Raw genomic sequence first — 27,073 nt, 5'->3', positions numbered from 1 at the left:
CATCGCCTTATAGGCTGTACTTTATCCTCCAATGATGGAGCAGTTCTCCGCTGCGCGTCGGGCCTAACAACGCCCCCCAACTCTTACATTATTGGAGATAAAGTGCTGCTTTTATAATACGGTTACCAGCCACATTATGAACAGTAAGTAAATAGCTGCTTTCAGCACTAAATAGTTGTAGCCAACAAACGTTGTGTGTCTCATTTCAGGAGTCTAGAGACAAAATAGTCCCCGTACGTGCAGGTAAACAGCATCGGGTGCTGCAGCGTCTCCTTCATTCACATCGCTCATGACGGCTGTAGTAGTTCACATATACTACGGTAATGTTGGCCATAGTATTAAGGTAATTACGGTATCTGTATGAGCCACTTCACTATCTGTATACCGGGATTCGAGTTATAAGTAAACGGCAAACAGACGTATCTTCTCCCTGTCTCCGTGTGCCCTTCCTTCACCTACAAATATTACAGTGGCGACGAGGTAACAAAGTGAATCCACATCAGTGATGAAAACTAAAGGTGTTTGATGAGTATAACTTCTCCTAAATGCAAGATTTCCCATGTTTTCTGTTTCGGAAGAAACTGTAAATGCTAGCTGCTGGAATCGATGCTAAGCAGGGAACAACATTTGAAAGTGCAAGAGCGCCCTCCTGTGGTGAGGGACTGTAACAAAAAGGGAAAATTGTGTTCAAGACAAAAAGAAAGTGGTTTAAATTGACAAAGAAAAACGGAGATTAACTGAAAGGGAAGTCAACTGAAGGATTTCTTGAAAGAGGGGGAATTATAAAGTTGCAGAGACATTCAAATAAGACTACAACTGCAGAAATGGCAAATATCGGAAAGGTTCCGGAATTTGACAATAAGAAAGAGGATTTTGATTCATATTTGAAAAGGTTTGAAAGATGGCTGTCTGCAAATGACATTGATGCAGGGAAGAATGCTGATGTATTCGTGAGTGTTTTGGGTCCGACTGAATATGGATTACTAAAAAATTTGGTTGCACCAAAAAAAGTCAGATTTACGATAGCCTCACGAAAGCCATGTCACTGCATTTCAAGCCGAAGCCTATCTTGATAGCAGAGCGATTCAGATTCTACAAATGACAGCAAAAGCAAGATGAATCAGTCTCTGAATATATCTTTGCACTGAAGAAACTTGCGAGCACTTGTGACTTTGGACAATTTCTCAATGATGCACTCAGGGATACGTTTGTATGTGGCCTCTTAGGGGAGCGGTATCGCAAAAGGCTACTCTACTACTACTACTCCACTACTACAAAAGAACTCACTTTCCAAAAGACCTGTGAAATTACACTTGCTCTAGAATCGGCCTACAAGGACACAGAAGAATTGAGAGAACATGCTGAGAAACCAAAAGGTGCAGTTAACAAAGTCTTCAATACTTCAAGTGAAAGACGACATCACATGAAAGGTCAAAGTTCACGTTACGACCGGCAGGATGGTTCTAGAGCAGGGGTCTCAAACTCAAATCAGCTGCGGGCCAGATGCAGCCCACTTCAACCGAACGCGGGCCAGACTAGCGTCCGAACGGCATGGTCGACAATAACACGACTTAACACTCACTTTCAAAAGCAGTCATTGAACCCCACCCTGGGGGATCGGTCCGAATGAGACTAGAACACTAGTCCTCCTTTAACTCAGCGGGGGAGACCTAAGGTCATGTGACCGTGGAATTCCTTTATAGCCAAACGTGAAGTTACGTGAATCGAAGCTGCGTAGTAATGGACGGAGACGCTCGTCGGTGACGTCAGATGCTTCATGTGTTGTTAGTGTGAGTCGTAAAGGAAAACTTTATTAAACGAGCGATGCTAACGGTTAGTCACATGATCACCTGCGCGAAAGAGGGCAGGAAACTGAATTTCACCCTCCTGCTCTCGGCCGACACACACAACCCGCCCCCCATGTCAGTCACATGCATGCCACGTTCACTGGACAAGCACACAGTAGGAAACCAGAACATTATAACATGTCCCACACAGCAGCTGACAGTGGGGTTACAGTATACAACTTGCGGGCCGCACTAACATTACACTTTCATATTAAGGATGGGGCCACAAAATATCGTCCCGAGGGCCGCAATTGGCCCGCGGGCCGCGAGTTTGAGACCCCTGTTCTAGAGGAAAACAACGGGTGTCAGAGAAATGGCAGTGCTATCGATGTGGCAAAGATAACCATCAACCAACTGAATGCCACTACCGCACTGAAACACGCCATGGATGCGGGAAGGTTGGACATTTGAAAAGAGTCTGCAAGAAAATAAGACAGAGGGACAAAGCGCCAATGGTCATAGCAACCAGGGAAACGGATGACTCGGAAGATGGTGATGACGATGAGCTGGAATTGTTTACAGTATACACTGCACAAGGAAAGAAAGACGGCATTTTTGTCAGCATGGAGTTATCTGGGAAACCAGTGAAAATGCAAGTGGATACGGGTGCTTCAGTATCTTTGATTCCAGAGTCCCTTTATCAGGAGCAACTGAAGAATTGCCCACTAAAACCAGCTGCCATTCACCTGTCTTCAGACACAGGAGATATCATACCTGTGCTGGGGAAGGTCCTGGTGCCGGTGAAGTATGGGGAACAAGAGTGGAAGTTGCCACTTGTGGTGGTTAAAGGCAGTTAACCGCCATTGCTGGGAAGAAATTGGTTGCAGAAGATAAAGCTGAACTGGGGCAAGATCTTCAGCCTTCAGAGAACTGAACCACTCACACTGCAAGACATGCTTGAAAAGCACAAAGACTTGTTCAAGGATGGATATGGGAAGATTAAAGACTTCCGAGCAAAGATTAGAGTGCAGAGCAATGCCAAACCCATCTTCCACAAGTCACGACCAGTACCGTATGCGTTGAGGGAAGCAGTGGAAAAAGAACTTGAGCGCTTACAGAAGAACGGAATCATTACACAAGTGGAAAGGAGTGATTGGGCTGCACCTATCGTCGTAGTACCAAAGAAAGACAAGACTGTGAGATGTGCGGTGACTACAAAGTGACTGTGAATAGATGCATACTCCCAGAGGAATATCCTCTACCAAACGCTGAGGACTTATTTGCTACTTTGGTTGGCGGAATAGTTTTCAGTAAACTTGACCTGTCCTTCGCTTATCAACAATTGCAGCTTGATCTAGAATCAGAGCAGTATCTGACGATACACACACACAAGGGCCTCTTCAGATACCACCGTCTGGCCTACGGTGTCTCCACAGCTCCGGCAGTGTTCCAACACACAATGGACCAAATCCTTCATGGAATGGAAAATGTAGTGTGCTTTATGGATGACATTCTTGTCTCAGCGCCTACAAAAGAAAGACATTTAGCAATATTAGATGAAGTCATGAAAAGGCTGGAAAAGCATGGAATAAGGATCAAGAAATCAAAGTGTGCATTCTTGCAAGATTCAGTGGAGTACCTCGGATACAGAATTGATGCACAAGGACTTCACCCAACAGCAAGCAAGGTAGAAGCCATAGTAAACGAACCAGCTCCACAGAATGTGACAGAGCTAATATCATTCCTGGGATTGCTTAATTATTATGGAAAGTTCTTGGCAAATGTATCTACATTACTGCATCCACTTCACCAGCTGCTACACCTAGACACACCATGGACATGGTCAGAGAAATGTGAAGACGCATTCAAAGCCTGCAAACAGCGTCTCCTGAACAGTAAGTGTCTTGCACACTATGACCCAGAGAAGCCTCTTAGGCTAGCATGTGACGCCAGTCCATATGGTGTTGGTGCAGTAATTTCGCAAGTGCTACCCTCAGGTGAAGAGCAACCAATTGCTTTTGCATCAAGGACTCTTTCATCAAGTGAGCGGAATTATGCTCAAATTGAAAAAGAAGCATTGAGCATAATATTCGGTGTCAAGAAATTCCATAAGTACCTGTATGGAAGGAAGTTTGTGCTTTTGACCGACCACAAGCCACTTTTGACCATATTAGGCCCCAAATCAGCAGTTCCAACTCTTGCTGCACTCCGCATGCAACGCTGGGCCTTAATCCTACTGGCATATGACTATGACATCCAGTATAGACGTTCCAGTGACCACGCCAATGCAGATGCGTTGTCACGTCTTCCATGCAAGCATGACGTTGATGAAAGCACAGATGAGAATGAAGCCTTCTGTGTGTCCCATGTTGAGCAGTTGCCCGTGTCTGCCAGAGACATAGCAGAGGAGACTAGACTTGACCCAATCCTCTCTAAGGTCCTGGATCTGACATTGTCAGGATGGCCAAGGTTTGTGCCCAATCCAGAGCTCAAGCCATTTTACTTGAGGAAGGACCAGTTGTCTACAGACCAGGGATGTATTATTTGGGGGTCAAGGGTAATTATACGTCTTCTGTCAGATGTGCATGAGGGACATCCAGGAATGACACGGATGAAGGCATTAGCCAGAAGTTTCCTGTGGTGGCCTGCACTAGACCAAGAGATAGAGAATCACGTGAGTCAGTGTGCAGCGTGTGAGACTACACTGAACAGACCTGCTGCAGCACCTCTTCATCCTTGGTCATGGGCTACAACACCGTGGGAAAGAATACATGTGGACTTCGCTGAAATCAACAAGCAGCACTACCTGGTGGTAGTAGATGTCTATTCCAAATGGCTAGAAGTCCTGCCTACACAACTAACAACAGCAGAGAAGACTGCAAATCTTCTCAGGAACCTCTTTGCGTCATATGGTCTGCCAAAGGTGCTTGTGTCAGACAATGGCCCTCCCTTTACATCGACAGAGTTTGAGCAGTTTCTCAAGAATAACGGAGTACGCCATGTTCTCACACCACCTTACCATCCTGCGTCTAACAGAGCAGCGGAACGAGCGGTACAGACTTTCAAGAAAGCCTGGACGCGACTGGAAGCACAGTCTGTGTCACCCCATCTACGGCTTGCTGAAAAGACAACCACGCACTCGCCTGTCATTACTGAAGCCGGACATATCCGAAGTGGTGGTCAAGCATCAGCTACAACAAAAAAAGGCTCATGACAAGCGGGCAAAGCCTCTCCGGATGTTTAATCTGGGAGAGAGGGTGCTAGTTCGAGATTTCAGACATCCTAAGAAACTGTGGATTCCAGGGGAAATTCTGCAACGGAAAGGACCTCTGACCTATGTAGTCAAGGTGCATGTGGATCACCTTCGGGCATCTAAAGCTTCAACACGTCCAAGCAGAATGGATGACAGCGATTTCCTGGACTGCACAGCAAGCTCTGAGGACCAAGCAGAAAGCACGGAGCAAGAAGATGCAGCTGCTGGTGCATCTCCGGAAGCTCAACCGGAGCGCAGCTATCCTGAAAGACAGCGAACAGCACCAGAAAGACTGAATCTCTAAATGTTCATGTAGAGATAATGACTTTATTTAGTCAGTAATTATGTTCAGACTGCTTACTGTTATGATTATGAAGTTTAGGGTATGTTACTGTTAATTGAACCCTGCATATGTAGTTTAAGGAATGACTAATGCAATGAAGTATGTAGTCTGGCTATATATGTTATAATCTAGGACGGAGGAGTGTAGTAGTTCACATATACTACGGTAATGTTGGCCATAGTATTAAGGTAATTACGGTATCTGTATGAGCCACTTCACTATCTGTATACCGGCATTCGAGTTATAAGTAAACGGCAAACAGACGTCTTTGTGTGCCCTTCCTTCACCTACAAATATTACAACGGCCACCTTCATTGTCCGGTTGTGGAAGCTCGCGTTGACCCAAACTGATCATTTGTGGGATTTCTGGTCTCTTCTCGGCGATCGCCACTGAGCTGAACACTGAAATGTCAACTAACGGCACAAAATCTGACCTGTTACTTTGTGTGCAGTGATACGGAACGCTCGGGTCAATGTGACCAGCAACTGTACATTATGGCTCAATAATGCACCGTGACTCACTCTCAACCAATCAGAGCGCTGCATTTCATCTACCCGTGTTATAATATGCTACAAGCTGCTAGAGGTTTAGAGCTTAACAACAGGAATCCAAAGGGATGCATTTTACTTCAGGAGAACCTGAACGTGTTTCTATTTAGTCTCTAAAAAATGTCTCGTCTTCTATGAGGTCAAACACTACGTTGTGTTACCAGAACCTGCTGCAAACCCACAACTGGTTAATTACTATTTGTTCTGTCTGAGTCAATTGAAGGTATAAGGGCCCATTATAAATGCCTCTCATCCTCTCATCAGCAGATCTCATGTCATGGGAGGAATAGGTGCATGGGAGTCCTCACTGAATGATGTATGATCAGTGTGTACAAATACATGAAATGAGCATACTGGGTACAGTTATACAGTATATTCATTAGGTATTTATTCCTCAATGGAAACAGAACAAACTCCCAAATACAACAGTAACAAGCAGCATGTTGATGTATAAGCTGAATATCAGTTAGCAGAGGAGCGTTGGGGACACAGGAAGTCACTGGTGACCTCTCTGTGACCTCTGGCTTGGGTTAGACCACTTCCTGTTCAACAGAGGAGACGGCGGTATGAGGATCATCAGACTGTGTGGTTAATGCTGCTAATCACCACTCTCATTCATTCACATTGATTTATTATTAACATTATTGTTTAATGTTGCTTTTGTAAAATGGGACATGAGGTGCAACAACCTCCATCAGTCCATGTATGAATGTGATGTGATTTCCTCTGAGCATAATACTAATAACTCTGTAGTACCTTGGATGAGCTCGTAGATGTTGCAGTAGTTGGTGCCGTGGTCTTTAACGGCATACCAGGTCTCAGAGATGGACATGGCCTGCAGACAGTTACAGCTCTGTGTTAAATGAAAGAGAAAGAGACACTGTGCTTCTCCTGCAGCCACTCGGCTGGCTGCAGGAGAAGATCCTCTTCCTTACTCCCTTTCACAAAGACATTGCAGGTCTTTGGTCTCTTTGGCTGATGTTCCCGTTTATGACTCTTCACAAATGACAAAACAACGTGATGTGACTTGGCTTCCTGGTCTGGCTCGGTGTGTCTGCTTTGCAGTAAAAACGCTGTGATCTCCCCGTCAGCCATGCATCATTACCTGAGTCAGCACTTTAGTTGGGAGTGAAAAGCTACGGAAAGGTGACAGCAGGAGAAGAAGTGACAGGAGGCCAGCCGGTAGTTGATGTGCTCCACGTAGCGTGTGAAGGGAGTGGTGTGTTTGGCTGCTATGAAGTGGACACAAGCAGACTGCAGCTGCACAGAGAACACGTACTAGTTAACTAAAAGTCATTTCACTCACTTACACTTTCATATAAAAGACTGAAAAGACATGAACTAAATACACTTTCAGCTGAAATACGTATGTGTGTCACAGACAGACAGCAACGGTCTCACATGTTTTCACAAGGTCGCTGACGGTCAACCACCTTAATCACATTATTTAAACAAAGTGACCTGTTCAAACTATTTAAGAGAAGCGCTTCAATTTCTACCTTCTACACGTTATTTATTGTAATCAAATCCTCTGCAGTTCATCGGTTGGTGTTTGTCAGCCTCTGTCAACTTAATAACACAAGTTGACCAATGGTTGGGGACCATTTAGTGGCCTTCATTAGTCTCTGGATACTTGGGGCACATTAGTATTTATAAAGCCCATCCTTGGCCTGCTCTCCTCTTTTCTTACTAGCTACTATATGTTCTCCCCTAGAAATCCATTAAAGTAGCATGAAAGCCTTGGGAGTTCAGTCTGTAGTGACCCTGAATATATGAACCATGAATGTAGACCTTGTGACGGCACCACAAGAAGAGTTTGTGGACGTTCAGTCATTAGCGTTGCCAGGCAACAGCCTTGTTCTCACAGATGGTTTGTGTCATGTGACAGTGTCTGGTTGTTTTGGTGGGGACCAATAATTGGGACTATCGTCGTCATCCACACACACCTGGTACAGACACCTGTGTCCTCCCATGGTGCAGCCAGCCATGGTTCTCCACATGTTAGTCTGTGACAGCAGGGATTCATAAACCACTCTGCAAGGTGTCCCAAAGTACCTGCGTGAGAAAATACAGCACCGTGCTCACTGAACGTGTGTTTAGGTGCACGGGACCACTCGGCTTGTCAACACGCAACACTGCAGCTTGCAAATGAAACGGCGCCATCTAGTGGACATTAGCTGTACATGTTGGTCTGAGGCTTCATGACAACTGTGTCTCATCTTTATTAGGAAGCCTTTAAAGGCTACAGGTCACATTCTAGTCACAACACAACATATATGTATATATATATGTTCAATTCTGTTTGGCTTCCAAACTGTCAGCCAATGAGTGTCAACAGAAGACGACATGTCCCACCACATGTCCCTTCTGTCTCAGGGACTGTAAGAAGAATGAAGATCACAGATAAACTCTTTCTCCCTGTCGCCCTTCACTCATGTGTCCCTCAACAAAACATCTCATGGTGGAGCTGAATAAGAATTCACTTCATTATTCTGATGTTACCAACGATGGCTTGACAGAGAAGCACCATCTTCTCCAGTATGGTCTGGTATGTATGCTCCAGTCTGGTTCCACTTCATCTAAAGAAAAGCATGTTTGATGAGCACACTCACCCCGTCACACTGCTTGGTTGTTGAATTTATCTTCCTGTAATTCTCTTTGTAACCATTTTTAAAATAACCAATAAAGTTCATAAATCTGGTAGATGCCTTCAATCTCAATCTCCTCAAGAGATTTCCTTCTTCCAAGAGATCTTTTCTCCATTGCCAGGAGAAGCTTTGAGATTTTTGACTTTTTCTGAGACACCCTGAAAAGACAGAAGTGTCCTCTGACGGGTAGAAACACGCCATCAGCTTGTGTTTGTCCATCCATCCATCCATCTTCAACCGCTTATCCGGGGTCGGGTCGCGGGGGCAACAGCTCCAGCAGGGGACCCCAAACTTCCCTTTCCCGGGCCACATCTACCAGCTCTGACTGGAGGATCCCAAGGCGTCCCAGGCCAGTGCAGAGATATAATCTCTCCACCTAGTCCTGGGTCTTCCCCGGGGCCTCTTCCCAGCTGGCCGTGCCTGAAACACCTCCCTAGGGAGGCGCCCAGGGGGCATCCTCACCAGATGCCCAAACCACCTCAACTGGCTCCTTTCGACGCAAAGGAGCAGCGGCTCTACTCCGAGCTCCTCGCGAATGGCTGAGCTTCTCACCCTATCCCTAAGGGAGACGCCAGCCACGCTCCTGAGGAAACCCATTTCGGCCGCTTGTACCCGTGACCTAGTTCTTTCGGTCATGACCCATCCTTCATGACCATAGGTGAGGGTAGGAACGAAGATTGACCGGTAGATCGAGAGCTTTGCCTTCCGGCTCAGCTCTCTTTTCGTCACAACGGTGCGGTAAAGCGAGTGCAATACCGCCCCCGCTGCTCCGATTCTCCGGCCAAACTCACACTCCATCTTCCCCTCACTCGTGAACAAGACCCCGAGGTACTTGAACTCCTTCACTTGGGGTAAGGACACATTCCCTACCTGGAGTAGGCAATCCATCGGTTTCCTGCTGAGAACCATGGCCTCAGATTTAGAGGTGCTAATCCTCATCCCGACCGCTTCACACTCCACTGCGAAACGCTCCAGTGAGAGTTGGAGGTCACAGACGGAAGATGCCATCAGGACCACATCATCTGCAAAAAGCAGCGATGAGATCCGCAGCCCCCCGAACTGTAGACCCTCCTCCCCCCGACTACGCCTCGATATCCTGTCCATGAAGACCACAAACAAGATTGGTGACAAGGCGCAGCCCTGGCGAAGGCCAACCCCCACCGGAAACGCCTTCGACTTACTGCCGAGCACCCGAACACAGCTCTCGCTTTGGGCGTACAAGGATTGGATGGCCCCAAGCAAGGACCCCCTCAGCCCGTACTCCCGCAGCACCTCCCACAGTATCTCTCGGGGGACCCGGTCATACGCCTTCTCCAAGTCCACAAAACACATGTAGACTGGTTGAGCATACTCCCAAGCCCCCTCTATGATCCTGGAAAGAGTGAAGAGCTGGTCCGTTGTTCCACGACCAGGGCGAAAACCGCATTGTTCCTCTTCAATCCTTGGTTCGACTATCGGCCGAACCCTCCTTTCCAGCACCTTAGAGTAGACTTTACCCGGGAGGCTGAGTAGTGTGATACCCCTGTAATTGGCACACACTCTCTGGTCCCCCTTTTTGAAGAGGGGTACCCCGATCTGCCACTCTTTTGGCACTGTCCCAGACTTCCAAGCAATGTTGAAGAGGCGTGTAATCCAAGACAACCCCCCAACACCCATTGAGACAGTCGTGTACTACTGTATTCTCCCAATGAGCCACATGTAGCGTCTCACTGTGTGAAAGAAGAATACTTTCTAACTCACATGATTGACACAAAATGCACCCAAAGCATCTTCTGCTGTTGGAGCAGCTAAATACAGAAGGTCAAATGGCTCTGCTTCACTTTTACTGGGACTTTAAGGGCCGGTTAACTTGTAAAAACACACACATGGGGAATAAAAGGGAACATAAAGGCACCATTGAGCGCCACGGCCAACAAGAATCCCCATATTGTACGTTATCTCCTGGCCTGAACATCTCTCCTTCACAGCAAACAGGCACACGTGTGGCCTTCCTTTCACACTCATGTTTGTAACTCTGCAGCTGCTTCATGTGCTGGAGGAAGGAGGATCATCCAGAAGTTCTACATTCAGGCTGCCTGTAGTATTGTCACTAACTTCTTTGTTCCCCACATGTCACACTTGCTGATTGACTGAGCTTCAGATGCACGGACTCACTGTGGAACTCAGGCCCACATGGGGAATGAGTTCTTTCAGTTTGGATGCTTATTGACAGGAAACAGCAGAGAGCCAGTTAGCTGAGCCGTGATGCAGAGGCTGAAGTTCTGTACCACAGCCTCACCAGACACCGACTTTGGTTTACATCCATAGATTGGCCTTTCCCTGCCATTGCACATCTGGATGAGCAGATGTACCAAAGGCATTACATCAAGTTGGATAATCACTGTAAAAGCATCACTACAGACTATAGTGCAGTGAAGGAGCAGCAGGATGCACAAACCTACATATCCATGAGAGATGGATCTCACAGGTTAGTCGGCCTTTAAAGGTCAGTTACCTTTAACTCTTCAAGAACGTTGCAAACCAGCATCCGGAAGCTTCCCATCAGGGAGCCAGGAAGTAGTCGGTGACGGTCCTCATGCGTTTGTGCGTGAGGAGGTCAAGCCGAGCCATGAAACCTGGAGAAACGTCCACATAGAATCACCTTGGACCTTCATATCAGCCCTGGACATGGCTGGAGATCAAAGTGACGTACAATGAGTTTGACACACCTGCTTTAGAGCAGAATGAGGATGTACTTTATTGTAATCATTTCTTTCAGCCACAATAACCATGTTATTAAGAGATGGAAAGTTAAAGCCGTTCCTCTTTCTGTCCACGCTGCACAACGCGTGTTTTATTGCATTTAGTGGCAATGCTGCTGCTGTTTGTCTTTTATTTTGGCGGGAAATCCCGTTTAACACTTTGAATACTCCACTTTGTGAGGAGATAAACTCCACCCTGTTATCAAATGTGTGCTTGTGCTTTGTGTGTTTTTGTTGGTGACTTAAGTGTGATATTTGGTGCAGAATGAAAGCTTCAAGTTGCACCTGAAGTAGCGAGCTCAGTAGTTTGTGTTGTTGTGAGACGGCTCTGCGTGAAGGTTAATAAGGTTAATAAAGCAACTTATTCATTACTCATTTCTTTATTTACTCACTTCCTTCTTCAACAAGCTGCACCACCAATGTTTCCTCTGTGCTATTGACACAGCAACAGGGCTGTAGAATAAATACAGATATTATGGAGGAAATAGTACAAAAGTCAATAGTACAGCATCTTTAAAAAGGATCAGAGTATTTCATGTCAAAAGAAATAATACAGCGTGTTGAAAGCATCTTTATTTGATGGCCTGTTTAAACATGTACAGTTGTTTCCAATAAAAGTCATTTATTAACATTAGAGCCAAACAATTCTATTTCTGTTAAAGTAACACATGGAGTAAATGTTGTAAATGACATTATAGGGAATAAAAACACAAGTAACGCATATTCAATATTTCCTTGAGAGGTTTGCTGAACCATTAAAAAGCTTCTTGTTCAAAACAAACCTGATTATGTGAAATTAGATTTGATTTCACTCAACAGATTTAGAAAGATTTGAAGTTAAAATGGGCTCAAAAAGAATTACACATTCATATTTTCCTTCTTCACCTTGTTTTTATTATTGCTGATGAAGCGCACACACACATAAGGACACATTTGTCTCATATGGGGGGACAGATGAAAGACTGTCTTATAAAATGTCTTCTTGAACACATAAAGATGAAGATTAAAGCCTAATTAGGAGCCAATATCTAAATGATCATCTATTGATTGAAGGAGCACAGCAGCATTAAGCTGAGCTCTTTCACACTTCCATCTGAGTCCCAGAGAGCTGTGGACCCCCCAGAGTCCAGACCAGCTCAGGTACCCCTCACCTGCTCCACCTGCATCTACACCCACATGAACCACCATCAGCTGTACAGACTGAACTATGTGGTGAGCAGAGAGGAAGGTTCTCCACCAGGAGGAGACTCTCCCTCCTGAAGAGGACACAGAGACACTGAGGAACCAGAACCAGACCAGAACCCAAACCCAGGATAAAGAAGTTCAGTGAATGTGGTGCTGAAGGTGTGGAGGTGGATCAGTGTGTCAGAGGAGACTCTGTAGAAGGACAGAGAGCCAGCAGGACAGTCCACATACACTGCTACTCTACCAGAGGAGGAGGAGGAGGAGGTGCGTGTTACTGTCTCATTGTGACAGACATAGTAACCTTCATCAGAGCAGCTCAGACTCCAGGACTGATCATTGCATCCAAACCAACAGTCATCACTGTTTCCTTTCCTCCTGATTCCTCTGTAACTCACTGATACATTAACTCTTCCTCTCCACTCGACCTCCCAGTAACAGCGACCAGTCAGACCAGTTCTACACAGCAGCTGAGGCCTGTAGTCAAATCTGTCTGGATGATCAGGATATGACTGATCCTCCTCCATCACATATGTCACCTTCCTGTTGTTGTCAGACAGTTTGAGGTGTTTGTTTGCTGTGTTTGTGTCGATTGTGAGTTCACAGGAATCTGATGAGAGAACAAGACACAATACAGCTGCAGTTATTAATCATGTGTTCATCTACTGACACGTTGATGATGACATCACAGAGGTGAATGAGTGATGTCACAGTGTGAAGATGGTTGAATCTTCATGAATCAAAGCACACTTACACTTCCTCAGACCTGGTCTCAACCATCGGACTCCATCAGGCTCCACCCTGAAAGGAGGAGGGGGGTCAGAGCAGCATGGAGACATGGACATTACATCACTCTCACACACAGCTTTGTCCTTCATGTCCACATGGAGCACCTCTTCTTCTTCTACCACTACTTACAGACGACCACAGACTGTCAGTCAGGCGTCACACAGCGACGAGGTGCTGGAATATATTCATGAAGAAGATGAATGGATAACAAATAAGAAATGGACCTGTCACTGTACTTTCACCAGATGTGAATTCAAACGGGAGAAATGACGTCATGCTACAGATCAAGCTTCATGGGACGTGTGCAAAGGAACATTCACATTAAACTGTTTCATAAAGATAAAGCAGATACAGACCATTCAGTATTCACACAATGTGCATGTTTCCATGTTGTCCCCATTTGTGGACAATGTCTCTCCCTGTGGTTCGCTGGAGTCCCAAAACTTTACAAATGGCTTTGTCACCTTTTCCACACTGATGGATCTCAATGACTTTGTTCCTCATTTGTTCCTGAATGTCTTTGGATCGCAGCCTGATGTCTCGCTTGTGAGGATCTTGTGGTCTACTTCACTTTGTCAGGCAGCTCCTATTTAAGTGATTTCTAGATTGAGAACGGCTGTGGCTGGAGAAATGGAACTGGGCTTTCCAAAGATGTGATGAACCTCACTTCATTTATGTTTTCATCACTTTTTCACACAGGGCCATTTAGGTTTGGATTCTTTTCTCCCCTTAATGATAAAAACTGCATTTTGTGTTTACTTGCGTTATCTGTGTCTAATATTTACATTAGTTTGATGATCTGAAACATTTAAGTGTGACATGCAGGCATGAAAACGGGTCACGGGTGAAAAAGGTGAGACGGATGTTTCCCCTCTAGGGGTTTTCAGCTGGTTTTGTCCCAGGGACCAACATTCTGGATAGAAAGTCACTGGCCTGTAACCGTCCCCCCACATATTCCGCCTGTAGCACTTGTCAGTGGAATCTCTTCCATATTCTTCTGGATATTCAAGTGACTGAATCTCTTCAGCTGGACGCATCGGTCTTAATGTGCCGGTAATGATGGTAAATGATGCTTGTAGCTGGTTGTCATCTACGCTCCACTACGGTTACATAAAGGTGGCGTTTGTGTTTTCACAACGTTTTATCTCATAATTTAGACTTTCTATCCCCTTTCTTCAGTGCGGAAATGGGCTTCTATAGTTGTGTGAATGCATCACTCCAGCCAATCCAAAGACGGGGTTTGTAACCAATCAGGTGTAGAGACCATGGTGACTGGCTCCGCCCCCTTACTGTCAAAAAGAACAACAGCGAGCGCGTAGAAAACTCCTTCGAGCGCGAGCAGAGATTCTCCTCGCGAGCAACGAAGTTCACGTTCAAAAGTCCGTCTCACAATAGATATTTATTTATTTATTTATTTGCTCGCGGATGTTTGATTTACGAGCATCAACCTGATTTACGCTCTGGAATTTTGACAGTGATTTGCTGCCATACCCCCCCCCCCCAAAAAAAGGTGAGGGATTTTCATGCCTGAACATGAAAGAAATGAGGAATCAGGAAGGCAGCAAACACTTTATCACACAACTGTAACACATAAAAGCAGAAGCCATTTTCCAGTGAGGCTGAATGAGGCGAGTCGAAGGACGTCCACGTTGTCCCATTGATCAGGTGGACTGCAGTGTCTCCCCGTTGTACTACTTCATGGGGGGGCACCCCTGTTATAATGATGGAAACACTGAACTGGCTTCGGTCGCTTATCAAAACATCGGCCAAATAAGCCGTTTTTCAGACTTTATGAGCAAATACAGAATCCCTTTGTGTTCATTTCTAAAGCCGCATAAAGACACACGTCACTTTATTTAAGGCGCTGCGCTACTTGCAAGTCGCTGTGTTGTGGCAGATTCTCCATAAAGGTAGAAAACAACAAACTCATGGTCATGAAGGTCCTCATGTAACGTTACATGGAATCTGCATGAGGAGGAGGAGGAGGGTCCATGTCGCTAAATACCAACTGAGATCGGCTTGTGGCTTCTGACAAAGGATCCTTCCACCGACCACTTTTCACACCCGCCGTCGCTCTGATCTGCAGGCGCATGGCGCAGAAAACCAATCGGGTGTCTGGATGCTAAATGTTCATACTTCTCATCCGACCACAATCACATTCACTCCATCCGGATGCTAACATTTATCTGGATAGGGTGTTTTTGGTATGTTCTGTTCATTTCTACGATATGGTTGATACTAATTCCAGGTTCACCATCAGCTGCTGGTTCTTCACTGAGCGTCTGTGGCCGACTGTCACCTGTAGCTTCAACAAGTCCACTCTTATCATCCAGGGAACCGTCTCTCAGTGCAAAGCACCAAAAGAAGATGAAGCTGAACTCCTTTAAAACACCAAACGTTCCTCCTGTGATGATCCATCAAGACGCTTTGAACAGATTGTTTCTGACTGTTTGTCTCTTAATAATAATGTCAGGACTAATGGACAAACCCACACTGGAGGCAGAGGACCAGCATCTAAACATCCAAGTGTTGTTTGAGTTGTTAAGAGCCAACAAACCTCCAGCGTGACCACGTTGACTCATATCAACCCACCATGATGCCGTCAACGTGTCAGGAGACACTGTCCTCTCTTATAACGTGGAGACAAGACAAAGCTCCAGAGAAACAAGGTTTTCATCACCTTCCTCCCTGTTCAGGCTCATCCTGGCTACTGTTCCTCACTACTTCTGTCTGTGTTGATGGTCTCATGTGGGACACAAACAGTTTGATGAGTCTCTGGTAGTTTGAGGTCAGCTTGGTGTGTCAGGGTCTTATTAACCAGGCTGACAGTGGGACAGAGAAAAGGTTTCCAGCTCTACCTCCTCTACCAGACTGATGGTCTGTGGCTGCAGCCTCTTCATACCTGAGAGTCTCCAGTCTCCAGTGAGGATCCTCCAGTCCAGCAGACAGCAGCTTCACTCCTGAGTCTCCTGGATGATTGTAGCTCAGGTCCAGCTCTCTCAGATGGGAGGGGTTGGAGCTCAGAGCTGAGGCCAGAGAAGCACAGCCTTCCTCTGTGATCAGACAGCCTGACAGCCTGCAACATACAGAATAAGACACATGTCACATGATCTGAGGGAGCTGTGAGGGCTGGAAGGTCACTGCAGTACTGAGACACTATCAGGTACAGAGGGGTCACATTAACATGGTTACTGACTGGTTTCCAGTCACAACTAAACACCCACTAATGTACATCAACAACCTGATAACATTACTACTAACTCTATAATTTCAAATATTTACACTGGAAACATGTCAAAAAAAATTAAACACATTTCCCTGAAAATATTTGGAAAATACATATTTGATTTAAATCATGCAAGCAGAAATAATCTTATAAAAGTCAGAAATGTACCATGGATGTAAATAAACCATCACTCAGCAGATCATCACTGTAGAGACACACATTAAAATCTTCAGTCTCTTCCCATCTCTGCTTTTCATTCATTCATTATATGAAACAGGACATCATAAAGCCTGAATAACAGGAACAACAAGATGAACATGTGATGTTTTATCGTGAAAGAATATTGTGTTTCAGACGGTCTATTTTCAAGCTACTATGTGGTAAATATGTCTTGTCTACAAGGTTCTCGTGATGTGATGGAAACACAGATAATAATTCACAAAAAAGACGTTTAGCCCCAAGTTTTGTCTCTAAGATTAGATCCTCTGGTTCCAGAGTTCCCTAGACGCATCATTGAAGACAAACTAACTTAATCTTACCTGAGCGTCTCCAGTTCACAGTGTGGACTCTTCAATCCAGCAGAAAGCAGCTTCACTCCTGAATCCTGCAGGTGGTTGTTACTCAGATCCAGCTCTCTCAGACTAGATGACTGGGAGCTGAGAACTGAGGACAGAGCGTCACAGCTTCTCTCTGAGAGGTTACAGATACTCAGTCTGAAGAGAGGGATGAAGAAGAAGCAGTAAGTAGAAAAGACGGCAGCATATTTAAGTTCTGATGTATGAATCTGACTCTCTGTACTTACAGAACTTTGTTGGAGGCTTTGACCACTGGCAGCAGCCTCAGAAGAGCCTCCTCTGAAGCAGAGTATTTCTTCAGGTCAAACACCTCCAGATCTTCTTCTGATGACAGTAAGATGAAGACCAGAGCTGACCACTGAGCAGGAGACAGTTTATCTGTGGAGAGACGTCCTGATCTAAGGGACTGTTGGATTTCCTCCACTAGAGAACCATCATTCAGTTCATTCAGACAGTGGAACAGATTGATGCTTTTCTCTGGAGACACATCCTCACTGATCTTCTCCTTGATGTACTGGACTGTTCTCTGATTGGTCTGTGAGCGACTTCCTGTCTGTGTCAGCAGACCTCGTAGGAGAGTCTGATTGGTCTGCAGAGAAAGACCCAGGAGGAAGCGGAGGAACAAGTCCAGGTGTCCATTAGGACTCTGTAAGGCCTCGTCCACAGCACTCTGGTAGAGACGCTTTGGTTTAGGTTTGTCTCTAAAGACGTTAGACACCAGGGAGGTGGTTTGTTCTTCTGACAGCAGATTGACACCAGAGCTGAAGAAGGTCAGATGGACATGAAGAGCAGCCAGAAACTCCTGAACACTCAGATGGACGAAGCAGAACACCTTGTCCTGGTACAGTCCTCTCTCCTCTCTGAAGAATTGAGTGAACACTCCTGAGTACACTGAGGCTGCTCTGATATCGATGCCACACTCTGTCAGGTCGGATTCATAGAAGATCAGGTTGCCTTTCTGCAGCTGATCAAAGGCCAGTTTTCCCAGAGACTCGATCATCTTCCTGCTCTCTGGACTCCAGTGTGGATCCGTCTCAGCTCCTCCATCGTACTTGACCTTCTTCACTTTGGACTGAACCACCAGGAAGTGGATGTACATCTCAGTCAGGGTCTTGGGCAGCTCTCCTCCCTGTCTGGTCTTCAACACCTCCTCCAGAACTGTAGCAGTGATCCAGCAGAAGACTGGGATGTGGCACATGATGTGGAGGCTTCGCGAGGTCTTGATGTGAGAGATGATCCTGCTGGCCTGCTCCTCATCTCTGAACCTCTTCTTGAAGTACTCCTCCTTCTGGGGGTCAGTGAACCCTCTGACCTCTGTCACCATGCCAACACACTCAGGAGGGATCTGATATGCTGCTGCAGGTCGTGTGGTGATCCAGAGGCGAGCAGAGGGAAGCAGCTTCCCCCTGATGAGGTTTGAGAGGAGCACATCCACTGAGGCCGACTCTGTGACATCAGTCAGGATCTCATTGTTGTGGAAGTCCAAAGGAAGTCGACACTCATCCAGACCGTCAAAGATGAACACAACCTGGAACTCTTCAAACCTGCAGATTCTTGCTGCTCTGGTTTCACTGAAGAAGTGATGAACAAGTTCCACCAAGCTGAACTTCTTCTCTCTCAGCACATTCAGCTCTCTGAAGGTGAATGGAAATGTGAACTGTATGTCCTGGTGGTCTTTGTCTTCAGCCCAGTCCAGAGTGAACTTCTGTGTTAAGACTGTTTTCCCAATGCCAGCCACTCCCTTAGTCATCACGGTTCTGATTGGTTCCTCTCCTCCAGCTGAGGCTTTGAGGAGGTCTTCTAGTCTGATGGTTGTTTCTGGTCTGGCTGGTTTCCTGGATGCTGTTTCAATCAGTCTGACCTCATGTTCTTCATTGACCTCTGCAGTCCCTCCCTCTGTGATGTAGAGCTCTGTGTAGATCTCATTCAGAAGGGTTGGGTTTCCTGCTTTAGCGATCCCCTCAAACACACACTGGAACTTCTTCTTCAGGTTGGATTTGAGTTCACGCTGACAAACTGCAGCAAGAAGTCCTGAATGAAGACGACAAAGAAGATCAATGAGTCAAAGAATAGATTTCAACATGTCCTTTCCTCAGAGAATGACTATGAATATATTCTGTCCGTCTCTGGAGACATTAGCGAAGGTCTCAATTATCAGCATGGTAAGTCTGTAGAGAAATCCTCTTACTGCTCTGCAGACGCTCAGCCAGCTCCTCCTGCTTCATTCTCCTCAGGAAGTGCACTGAGATCTTCACAAAGGCCTCTCTGCTCCTCCTCTGCTCTTCATCCAGCTCCTCCTCATCCTCCTTCTCTAAGCATTCTGGGTAATTTGAACTCACTACCTTCTGGATCTTCTTCAGCTCGTTCTTCACAAAAGTGAGGATGTTCTCCTCCAGCAGCTGGAACAGAACATTCTATGAATGACACCAACTAGAACATGGAAGCCACCATCAGGTCCATGTTGTACAGACGGACAATCCACTGGTCTACAAAGTGCAGCATGGAGATGATGGTAACCTGAGAGATGTTAAAGTAGTTGTTCATGTACACACCATGAAGATGGAGTCCAGGTGTGTTTGATGCTGCTGGGCAGACGGACCTGTGGGAACCTCTGAGCTCTCCTGGTCCTCTCTGTGGAGGAACATGAACCATCATCTCACATGGTGTTTGGACCATCAAAACCATCACAACATTAGTTAAAGATATTGGCTTCTGTCATGATGGATCATGATGGAAACCAGATGCTGAAGACTGTCGATGATGACGGACAGTTTATTAGTTGAGTGACAGTTAGTCATCAGTTTCATCTTTTCACAGAGTCTACTGACGATACTTTGTACAAACCTCTGCGTGGAGTCCAGAGACCACGTCAGCTGGTCCACAGAGCACTGAGTTTATTCTAATCACATGTTCAGTCCCAGTCATCTCACTCCAGAAACCTGCAGCTGTCTCCAGATGTGACCTCTGCTGATCCGGATGTGGAGGAACTAGCTCACATTGTGTTTACATCTTAGGGTGTTTACAGTTAATGGTTCACACCTAAACACACACAGACCAGTTAGATCTGGGTTGTCTAACTCAAGGCCCGAGGACCAAATCTGGTCTGCTGGGGGGTCCAGTGCAGCCCGCTGGATGACTTTACTATTGTGAGAATTACACAAAGACACAAATTGCTTTTCTATAAAAGTAGCTGCTATTCCTAATCAGTCCACTGGGGGTCGCACTCTGTGAGTGAGCGCATGTGTTAGACCAGGGGGACCAGGGGCCTCATTTATAAAAGCTTGCGTAGGATTTGCTCCAGAAGTGGCGTACGGATGAAACGTAGGACGTGTGTACGCACAGAAACATTCAGACTTATAAAACGTCCTACGCAGTTTTCCCTTAATAAATCACAATCACTTCTAAATGCAGCGCAGCTTTTGCGGGTTCATGTCACGCCCACAGTTGCCCATATATAGTCTGTGGAACGCCCACAAATTAATATTCATCGATTGCGAAATCATGACAAACACTGAGAGGAAAACGAAGAAACGTAACTTCACTCAGTGTGAAGTGGAAATGATCATTGGGAGGTGGGAAGAAGAAGTAAGATGCTCTTTGGAGGACACAGTGTGGACATCACTGATGCCAACAAGGCTCCTGAGAGGCAAAAGGTTGCAGAGCAACGCTGCAGCCTCACGACATCAGGACCCAAATAAAGAAAAACTGGTCTGACATCAAAGTGAATGCAAAAAAGCGTTTAGCGCGCCATCGCCAAAGTGTGTCTCCACGGGGGGTAAGGGACACCGGAGCTGTCCCCTCCTGATGAGAGACTGGCGGCAGTGATTGGGAATCGGGGACAGGGTCCAACAACAACAACCTCCCTCCAGTGCAGTCGAGGCAGCGCCATCTGCCCTTAAACAGGCCGATGGTGCGCTGCACTACAGCGCCAATCCTTCCATGTGCCACGTCTTCTAAGAGCGAAGATCAGCCATCAGCGTCATCACGCATTGTGACGGCATCATGGCGTTTTATTACCGTCCATCTGATTGCATCTGACAAGCAACAGCTGTGTTTAGAGGATGAATTTAATAACATGCCGATATTATTGCAGAACATATTTCACTTTTCTTTTTGAAAATGTGTTAATTTGTATTTCTGTTTGTTTTACGCTGCAGATCAAACGGGTGTTTGTGTTATTTATGAGAGGCAGTATTGGCATTTCTTTTACAACAGTCTAGTTTTACACACTTTCACACACGTTTGCGTGTTTCTTGCGTTTGCCGACGGTTCTCATTTCACCCGTTTTTGTGCGTACGCGTGGGTCCGAGCTTGCGTGAAGGACATTTTTCCGTCAAGTTTGCTTTTTATAAATACCAATTATTGCGTAGAGAGCGGCGTACGCCTTCTTTTGTGCGTACGCAACGTTTATAAATGAGGCCCCTGGTCCTTCACCAACGCAGTGCTGGTAGATCACCTAACATTGAAGAAAGAACCACGTCAGGTCACCACGCATGCATCAGTGCAAGTCATGGAGTGAGGTAACGACCAAGAACGTCTGCAGTAACTTATTGTTGCTTGTTGCTTGGCAGCAGCGCCCACTTGGAAATGACGGCCCCCCGTCGACCGGACCATCACATAAGATTTTACTGGTCCGGCCCACTTGAGATCAAAGTGGACAGTATCTGACCCAAACCTAAGATGAGTTTGACACCCTGGAGTTAGATGAAGATAATGAGTTCTGTCATGATGGATCGTCATGGAAACAACACTTTAAACAATGAACAAACATTTATGTAATTCATGACTGAGGATCAGAACAGTTCTTCATCTGTTTAAGAACTTACTCTGGGTCATAAGAACGGCGTCCATCTTTGAAGTCAATCCATCGATCATTAGACTGATCACTCTTCATGGACACACATTTGGGTTCAGGAGACTTTCCTCTCTGCTGATGTGAACTGAAAGAAACACTGAGATTACATCATCACATCATCATCTAATCATGAAGCATCAGCTCACATGGTGTCCGTCCTCACAGAGACCAAAACAAGGTAAAGGTCCATGACGTGAGGTCTGGATGTGGACCACATGACTCCCTGTAGTGGTTTAGGTCTACTGGTCCTGCTGGTCCTACTGAGAATCAACAGCTCAGTCTTTCAGCTCACTGTTTTCTTCACCAGTCAGTTTGGTTTAGTCCCAACAGGTCTCACCAAGTCCTCCATGGAGCTCTCCCTCCCTCACTGGACACTGCTGAAGGGCCCTGGAGCAAGACACCCAGAACCTCCACCAGAGAGTCTGGTAGAAACACCTCATCATCAGCCTGAGACCCTCACCTTGCATCTACAGAGGGACCAACATCTTTGAAGTTTAGAGGATGACCCATAGACCGGTTACTCTTCATGGACACACAGCTGGGTCCAGGTCCAGGTCCTGGTCTCTGGTGGGTCCTGGTCACACATGTAGAAGCAGAGTCAGTGAGTCAGAGACGTTGGGACATGGAGACGAGTGGAGGACAGTTGGAGATGGTCCTCTCACCTCTGAGCTTTGGTCTGGCTGTCATGTTCCCCACACAGAGGGGCTTCAGAGGGAGGGACTCCGTCTTCTGGGTCCTCAGCCTGATTCATAGCAGAGTCCACACCTTCACACCTTCACACCAACCTGCTGGCAGAGCTCACACGTTATTGACAAACCACCAATTTGGGTTTTTCCTATGAAGCCAAATGGAAGCGCAGCAGCTAAACCAGAAGTGCACATTTTCACAGTAAAAGTCCTGGAATGGAAGGTTTGTAGGGTATAAATGCGTCAGTGATCCAGCGTATAGCAGGGTAGCATATGAAGAAACGTTAGCTAGTGAATATAAATGGATCTCGGTTATTACAGATGTTTTTGTAGCCCAATTCAGTCCAAAGGTTTGGACACTTTCTCATTGAATCGAATGAGTAAACGTGTCCAAACGTTTGACTGTTCATCTCATTTAAGAACCAATCGGTGTGGTTGAGGTTTGGGCTTTGGGCCGTTTTACAACATGAATGCTTTGATGTGAACTATTCCATTGTAGCCCAGGCTGTATGTTTAGGCTCATTGTCCTCTTGTCCTCTATTTGGCTCCGTCCATCTTCCCCTCATTCATTGTCTCCTGGTGCTGCTTGTCAGTTCGGGTGGACTTCCTCCTCTTGGCAGGTTTGTGGCTGTTTAATCCTTCATGGACTTGAAAGCTAAAGAAGTTCTGCAGGTGTTGAGGAGCAGGGGGTGTCAGACCCAACTGCTCTGTGGAGGAACCGAACATGTTGAGGGAAAGAGGATGTTACGCTCAGCTAGTGTGGAGACACTCGTGGTGCTCTACAAGTATTTGTAGCTGTAAAACATTTGCCATATGAAACTCATAGAGGTGGATTTGACTTTGTTACCTTGAAGCTAAAGGAGGGGAATGATTCTGCTTTCATAGAAGCACAAGCACTCACTACCTGGAAGGGGATTGGATCATTGAAGCCTCTATTAAGGCCACCACAGTGTTCTCAGGATAAATGGACCTTTGACTGCTGATGAGAGGAAACTAATCAAAAGTACGCTGTGCATCCGCCCACAGCTCCAGAGGTCCCTCTGAGGTCACAGGTCACATGGCAGCACAGAAGGAAAGAGAACCAATCCTTCTCTTTTCTGCTCTCGTCTCGTGACATTTGGGAAAATGTGTCAAATGTTCTAGAGTCCAAATGTCTGAAGGCCGTAAAGTCACACGAGTCATTTTCTTTAGACCAACATTATATCTTCTCATCTTGGACCTTTGAGCTCTTTGGTCTACAGCTTGATTTAGGATGGAAGTGTGACAAACAAAGAGACGTCTCTATTCTTATTTATTGATCCATGAACAACACGTGTTCACTCCTCCATGACATCAACATACATGATGTTTACAACTAAGCATGAATATCAAATGAAGGAAACACAAGCATTCAATGCATCTGTCCCAGAAACAACAACAGTTCAATATGATTCAATCTGTGGTTTGAATCAGTGGTTCTCAACTGGTGGGTCGCGGACCCCTTTTTAATGGCCTGGGAATTGGCGTTTTCCCCTTTGCCTGGGAAAATAAAAATTATAATTAAAAAGAAAATTGGGGAGACTTTGGGTTTTTGGGTTAATTAAACCTCCTACTTAGTTTTCTAATTAAACATGGCGAAACGGAAGTACGACACCGACTACGTTAGATGTGGGTTTTCTTATATTGAGGACAAAAGAGGGCAAAAACCTCAGCGCGTTTTGTGCAGCGAGGTTCTGGCACAAGAAGCATGAAGCCGTCCAAACTGAAGCGGCATTTGGAAAGTAAGCGCTCTTCTCACAAAGAGACCTGTGGAGCCCTTTAAACGGATTAAATCTGTCTCTGCAGCGGAAGGGGAACAACATTCATCAACAGCAGGACAAAATCAATGCTTCCAGAAAAAAGATCTCTGTGTGGGCAAGTCATGCTTCCAGAAGCCGACTCGACGTGTTCCCCAATGCCTGTCATGAGGGACAGCAGCTGGACACGGCAGACAAGAACGTACTGGAGGAACAATCAAACTGGAGCCGTTTAACGAATACTTTCCCCAGAAACAGAGGGACGACCACTGGATACGTGACCCGCTTGGAATCCACATAGAAAGTGTCACGTTGCCAAGCAACGGAGAGTCAGCTGATGGTCATGTGACCGTACGCGGAGGTGAGCCCCTCCCAGTTGTGGTGCAGCAGCGTGATCAGCGAGTGTCCTTCCCTCGCCACTCGAGCAGTCAAAGTGCTGCTACCCTTCAGCACTGCCTGTCTCTGTGAGTGCGTCTCAGCTCTGGTTCAGCTGGAGACTAAACACAGGAAGAGACTGGACATCGAGCTTGACCTCAGACTGGCCTTGTCCACTAGAACTCCAAACTTGGAGACTCTTGCCAAGAGCAAAAAACATGCCCAGTTCTCCCAGTAGAAATTCCTCCAGACTCAAGTCAGTTTTCACCTCAGGTTGAAGTGAGTGCTGCTTAATTTCTGTAAAGCACAAAGTTTTTCAGGATTTACCTCCTGATGAGGTAATCACAAGAAACGCTCATTTTCTATATCCGAATCCTTTTGAATAAACTTTCTATTTAATTTATTTTGCATTAGTGCAAAAGCTCCTCAAGACACAGTGTTTGTCGTATCTGTTAAAGTCATTTGAGTCTTTTTTGTTTGAAATGGCTGAAGATTCTTAATTGTTGTATGTTGTAATACCTCGTGTCCTTAAGATGCACTTTGGGGTTTTAGCTCATTTAGTGTAAAGGGAATAGTTCCCTCTCTAGCGTCGCTACCAGCTGGCTGTTATCTCATTAAACTTGTTTTTGTGTGGTCATACGTGTTCTGTCTCCACACGCTCTCAGGTTCAAACTGCACCATATTTTCATTTAATACATGTGAGAAGTGAAGGATGTCCCTCGATTTGGGTCGGTTGTCATTGAGGGGTGATGGTGGGTCCCGGAGCCACCAGACCAGCTGAGAACCACTGCTTTAAATAGTCGTATTCTGCCCCCTAGTGGTGGAGATGTGAACACGTTTACTCTCCTTAAAGTGTCTCTGAGCACTGAAGCAACACAACAATACTGGAAATAAATATCAGAGCCAACAGCAACGAGTCTGCCACCACAAACTGTGTTATTACCTACAGTAATAAATGTGTTGTTACTATATTAATAACTATATTGCATCAAACAGCGCACAGATGAATGAGTATCTGTGTACATGGATGAATGTAAATGTGTCTGCGTGTAGTCAACTGCTGTTGTTAACACACGATGACGTTTCATATTCATTCTTCTAATGTTACTCTGCTATATTATAGATATTGTTGCGTCACAGACGGATTTCTATCCTACAAACGTTCTATTGCGTTTTACTGTTAAAATGTGCGCACTTCCGGTTTAGCGGCTGCGCTTCGGTTTCTTTTAAAAGGAACAAACAAAAAGGGATTTACAGAAAAACAGATCGGTCGTTTTTTCGTGTTTGGATTTGGACAGAAAAGGACATTTACTCTTTTGGTTTAAAGCGAAAAAACTCAAATAAAACGGTGTTATTTCCGTCTTTTCGTTTTATTTCCGTATTTTTCGTCTAAACGGTGAAGGAACTTTGCAAAGGTTGACGGCCCGTTAACACACAAACACACAGTAAACACACGCTGTGTGTCACGGGACATACTCACACGATGTGACACTTTAAGACGTTAAAGTGAAGCTTGGTGACTTTCTACGCGTCTCCTCACGTCTTCTTCTTCTTCTTCTTCTTCTTCTTCTTCGTCTTCTTCCGGTTTGTGCTGGCGGGTCGCAACCAGCGTCACGTGACCAGGTGCATCGCGCCACCTGCTGGACCGGAGTGTGCAGGTTCAGGGTTTATTGCTCAGCCTGCCGCTGTTACCTGGATCCTACGACCTGGTCCCGTCTCTTCTATGAGACGCATCAGGGGTCTAAAGCAGTCGGGCCCACCCTGCTCCACTGACACGACTCCCTCCACACTCCACTTCCGTCCCCGGTGGACAATGTGAGCCTCCAATCGGTTTCTTTCGTTATTGTATTTTGACCCTTCGTAACGACGCGCTCCACATCTTCAGTTTCGTTGCCATTACGAACAGAGTTGAGTTCAGACCTGTGTGACTGAGTCGTGATATGATGACCTCCTCTCTCCGCGTACAGCAGGGATCCAATATCTCTTCCAGCATCCATAAACATGTCATTAATCATGATATTATAGTAATATTACAATTACGTTTGTCCTCTGAATAATAAACGTGTCTGTCCTCATCCCTTCATAATGAGAGTCTCTGTCCTCTCCACCAGACCTCCTTGTAGAAACATCTCGTTTTAGCAGCTCCGTTCACCGGAACATGGAGGAGAAACACACAGAAACGGAAGCGAAAAGACTCCGAAGGCTCGTGTTGCTGTAAACGTCTTCCGGATGTAAGTTAGTTCAACGTGAGAGCCGATAAACCGCTACGGTCTCCTGATGAGACAACAT

General features: G+C 45.9%; 1 protein-coding gene and 1 long non-coding RNA gene across 7 annotated transcripts in view; one reads left to right on the top strand and one right to left on the bottom strand.

Moving 5' to 3' along the window:
• Nucleotides 1–27,073, top strand: part of LOC144390358 (uncharacterized) — a 173,537-nt gene that overhangs the window by 141,884 nt on the left and 4,580 nt on the right. The window contains exon 1 of one of the 3 annotated variants that reach the window (XR_013454392.1): nucleotides 26,374–26,599. The exons of the other annotated variants lie outside the window; for them this stretch is intronic. This is a non-coding gene — a long non-coding RNA (uncharacterized LOC144390358). Of the gene's footprint in view, nucleotides 1–26,373; nucleotides 26,600–27,073 lie in introns of those variants that run through there. 3 annotated transcript variants of the gene reach the window in all.
• LOC144390255 (NLR family CARD domain-containing protein 3-like) overlaps nucleotides 11,880–27,073 on the bottom strand; it is a 41,707-nt gene continuing 26,513 nt past the window's right edge. Inside the window, exons 1-11 of one of the 4 annotated variants that reach the window (XM_078096715.1) lie at nucleotides 26,265–26,367; nucleotides 22,611–22,733; nucleotides 22,409–22,522; nucleotides 21,920–22,033; nucleotides 19,646–19,724; nucleotides 19,282–19,492; nucleotides 17,321–19,124; nucleotides 17,058–17,231; nucleotides 16,195–16,368; nucleotides 13,258–13,304; nucleotides 11,880–13,113 (exon numbers count right to left, since the gene is read on the bottom strand). In XM_078096715.1, coding sequence (XP_077952841.1) covers nucleotides 12,527–13,113; nucleotides 13,258–13,304; nucleotides 16,195–16,368; nucleotides 17,058–17,231; nucleotides 17,321–19,124; nucleotides 19,282–19,492; nucleotides 19,646–19,724; nucleotides 21,920–22,033; nucleotides 22,409–22,522; nucleotides 22,611–22,699 — 3,393 coding nt within the window. In that variant the 5' untranslated portion in view covers nucleotides 22,700–22,733; nucleotides 26,265–26,367 and the 3' untranslated portion in view covers nucleotides 11,880–12,526. Of the gene's footprint in view, nucleotides 13,114–13,257; nucleotides 13,305–16,194; nucleotides 16,369–17,057; nucleotides 17,232–17,320; nucleotides 19,125–19,281; nucleotides 19,493–19,645; nucleotides 19,725–21,919; nucleotides 22,034–22,408; nucleotides 22,523–22,610; nucleotides 22,737–26,264; nucleotides 26,368–27,073 lie in introns of those variants that run through there. The other 3 variants (XM_078096717.1, XM_078096718.1, XM_078096716.1) reach the window with 3 other exon arrangements.

The sequence above is a fragment of the Gasterosteus aculeatus genome, chromosome 21, assembly GCF_964276395.1.
Source record: "Gasterosteus aculeatus chromosome 21, fGasAcu3.hap1.1, whole genome shotgun sequence".
NCBI classification, from domain to species: domain Eukaryota; kingdom Metazoa; phylum Chordata; class Actinopteri; order Perciformes; family Gasterosteidae; genus Gasterosteus; species Gasterosteus aculeatus.
The sequence above is the reverse complement of the archived record's forward strand: the minus strand, read 5'-3'. Positions and strand labels throughout refer to the sequence as shown.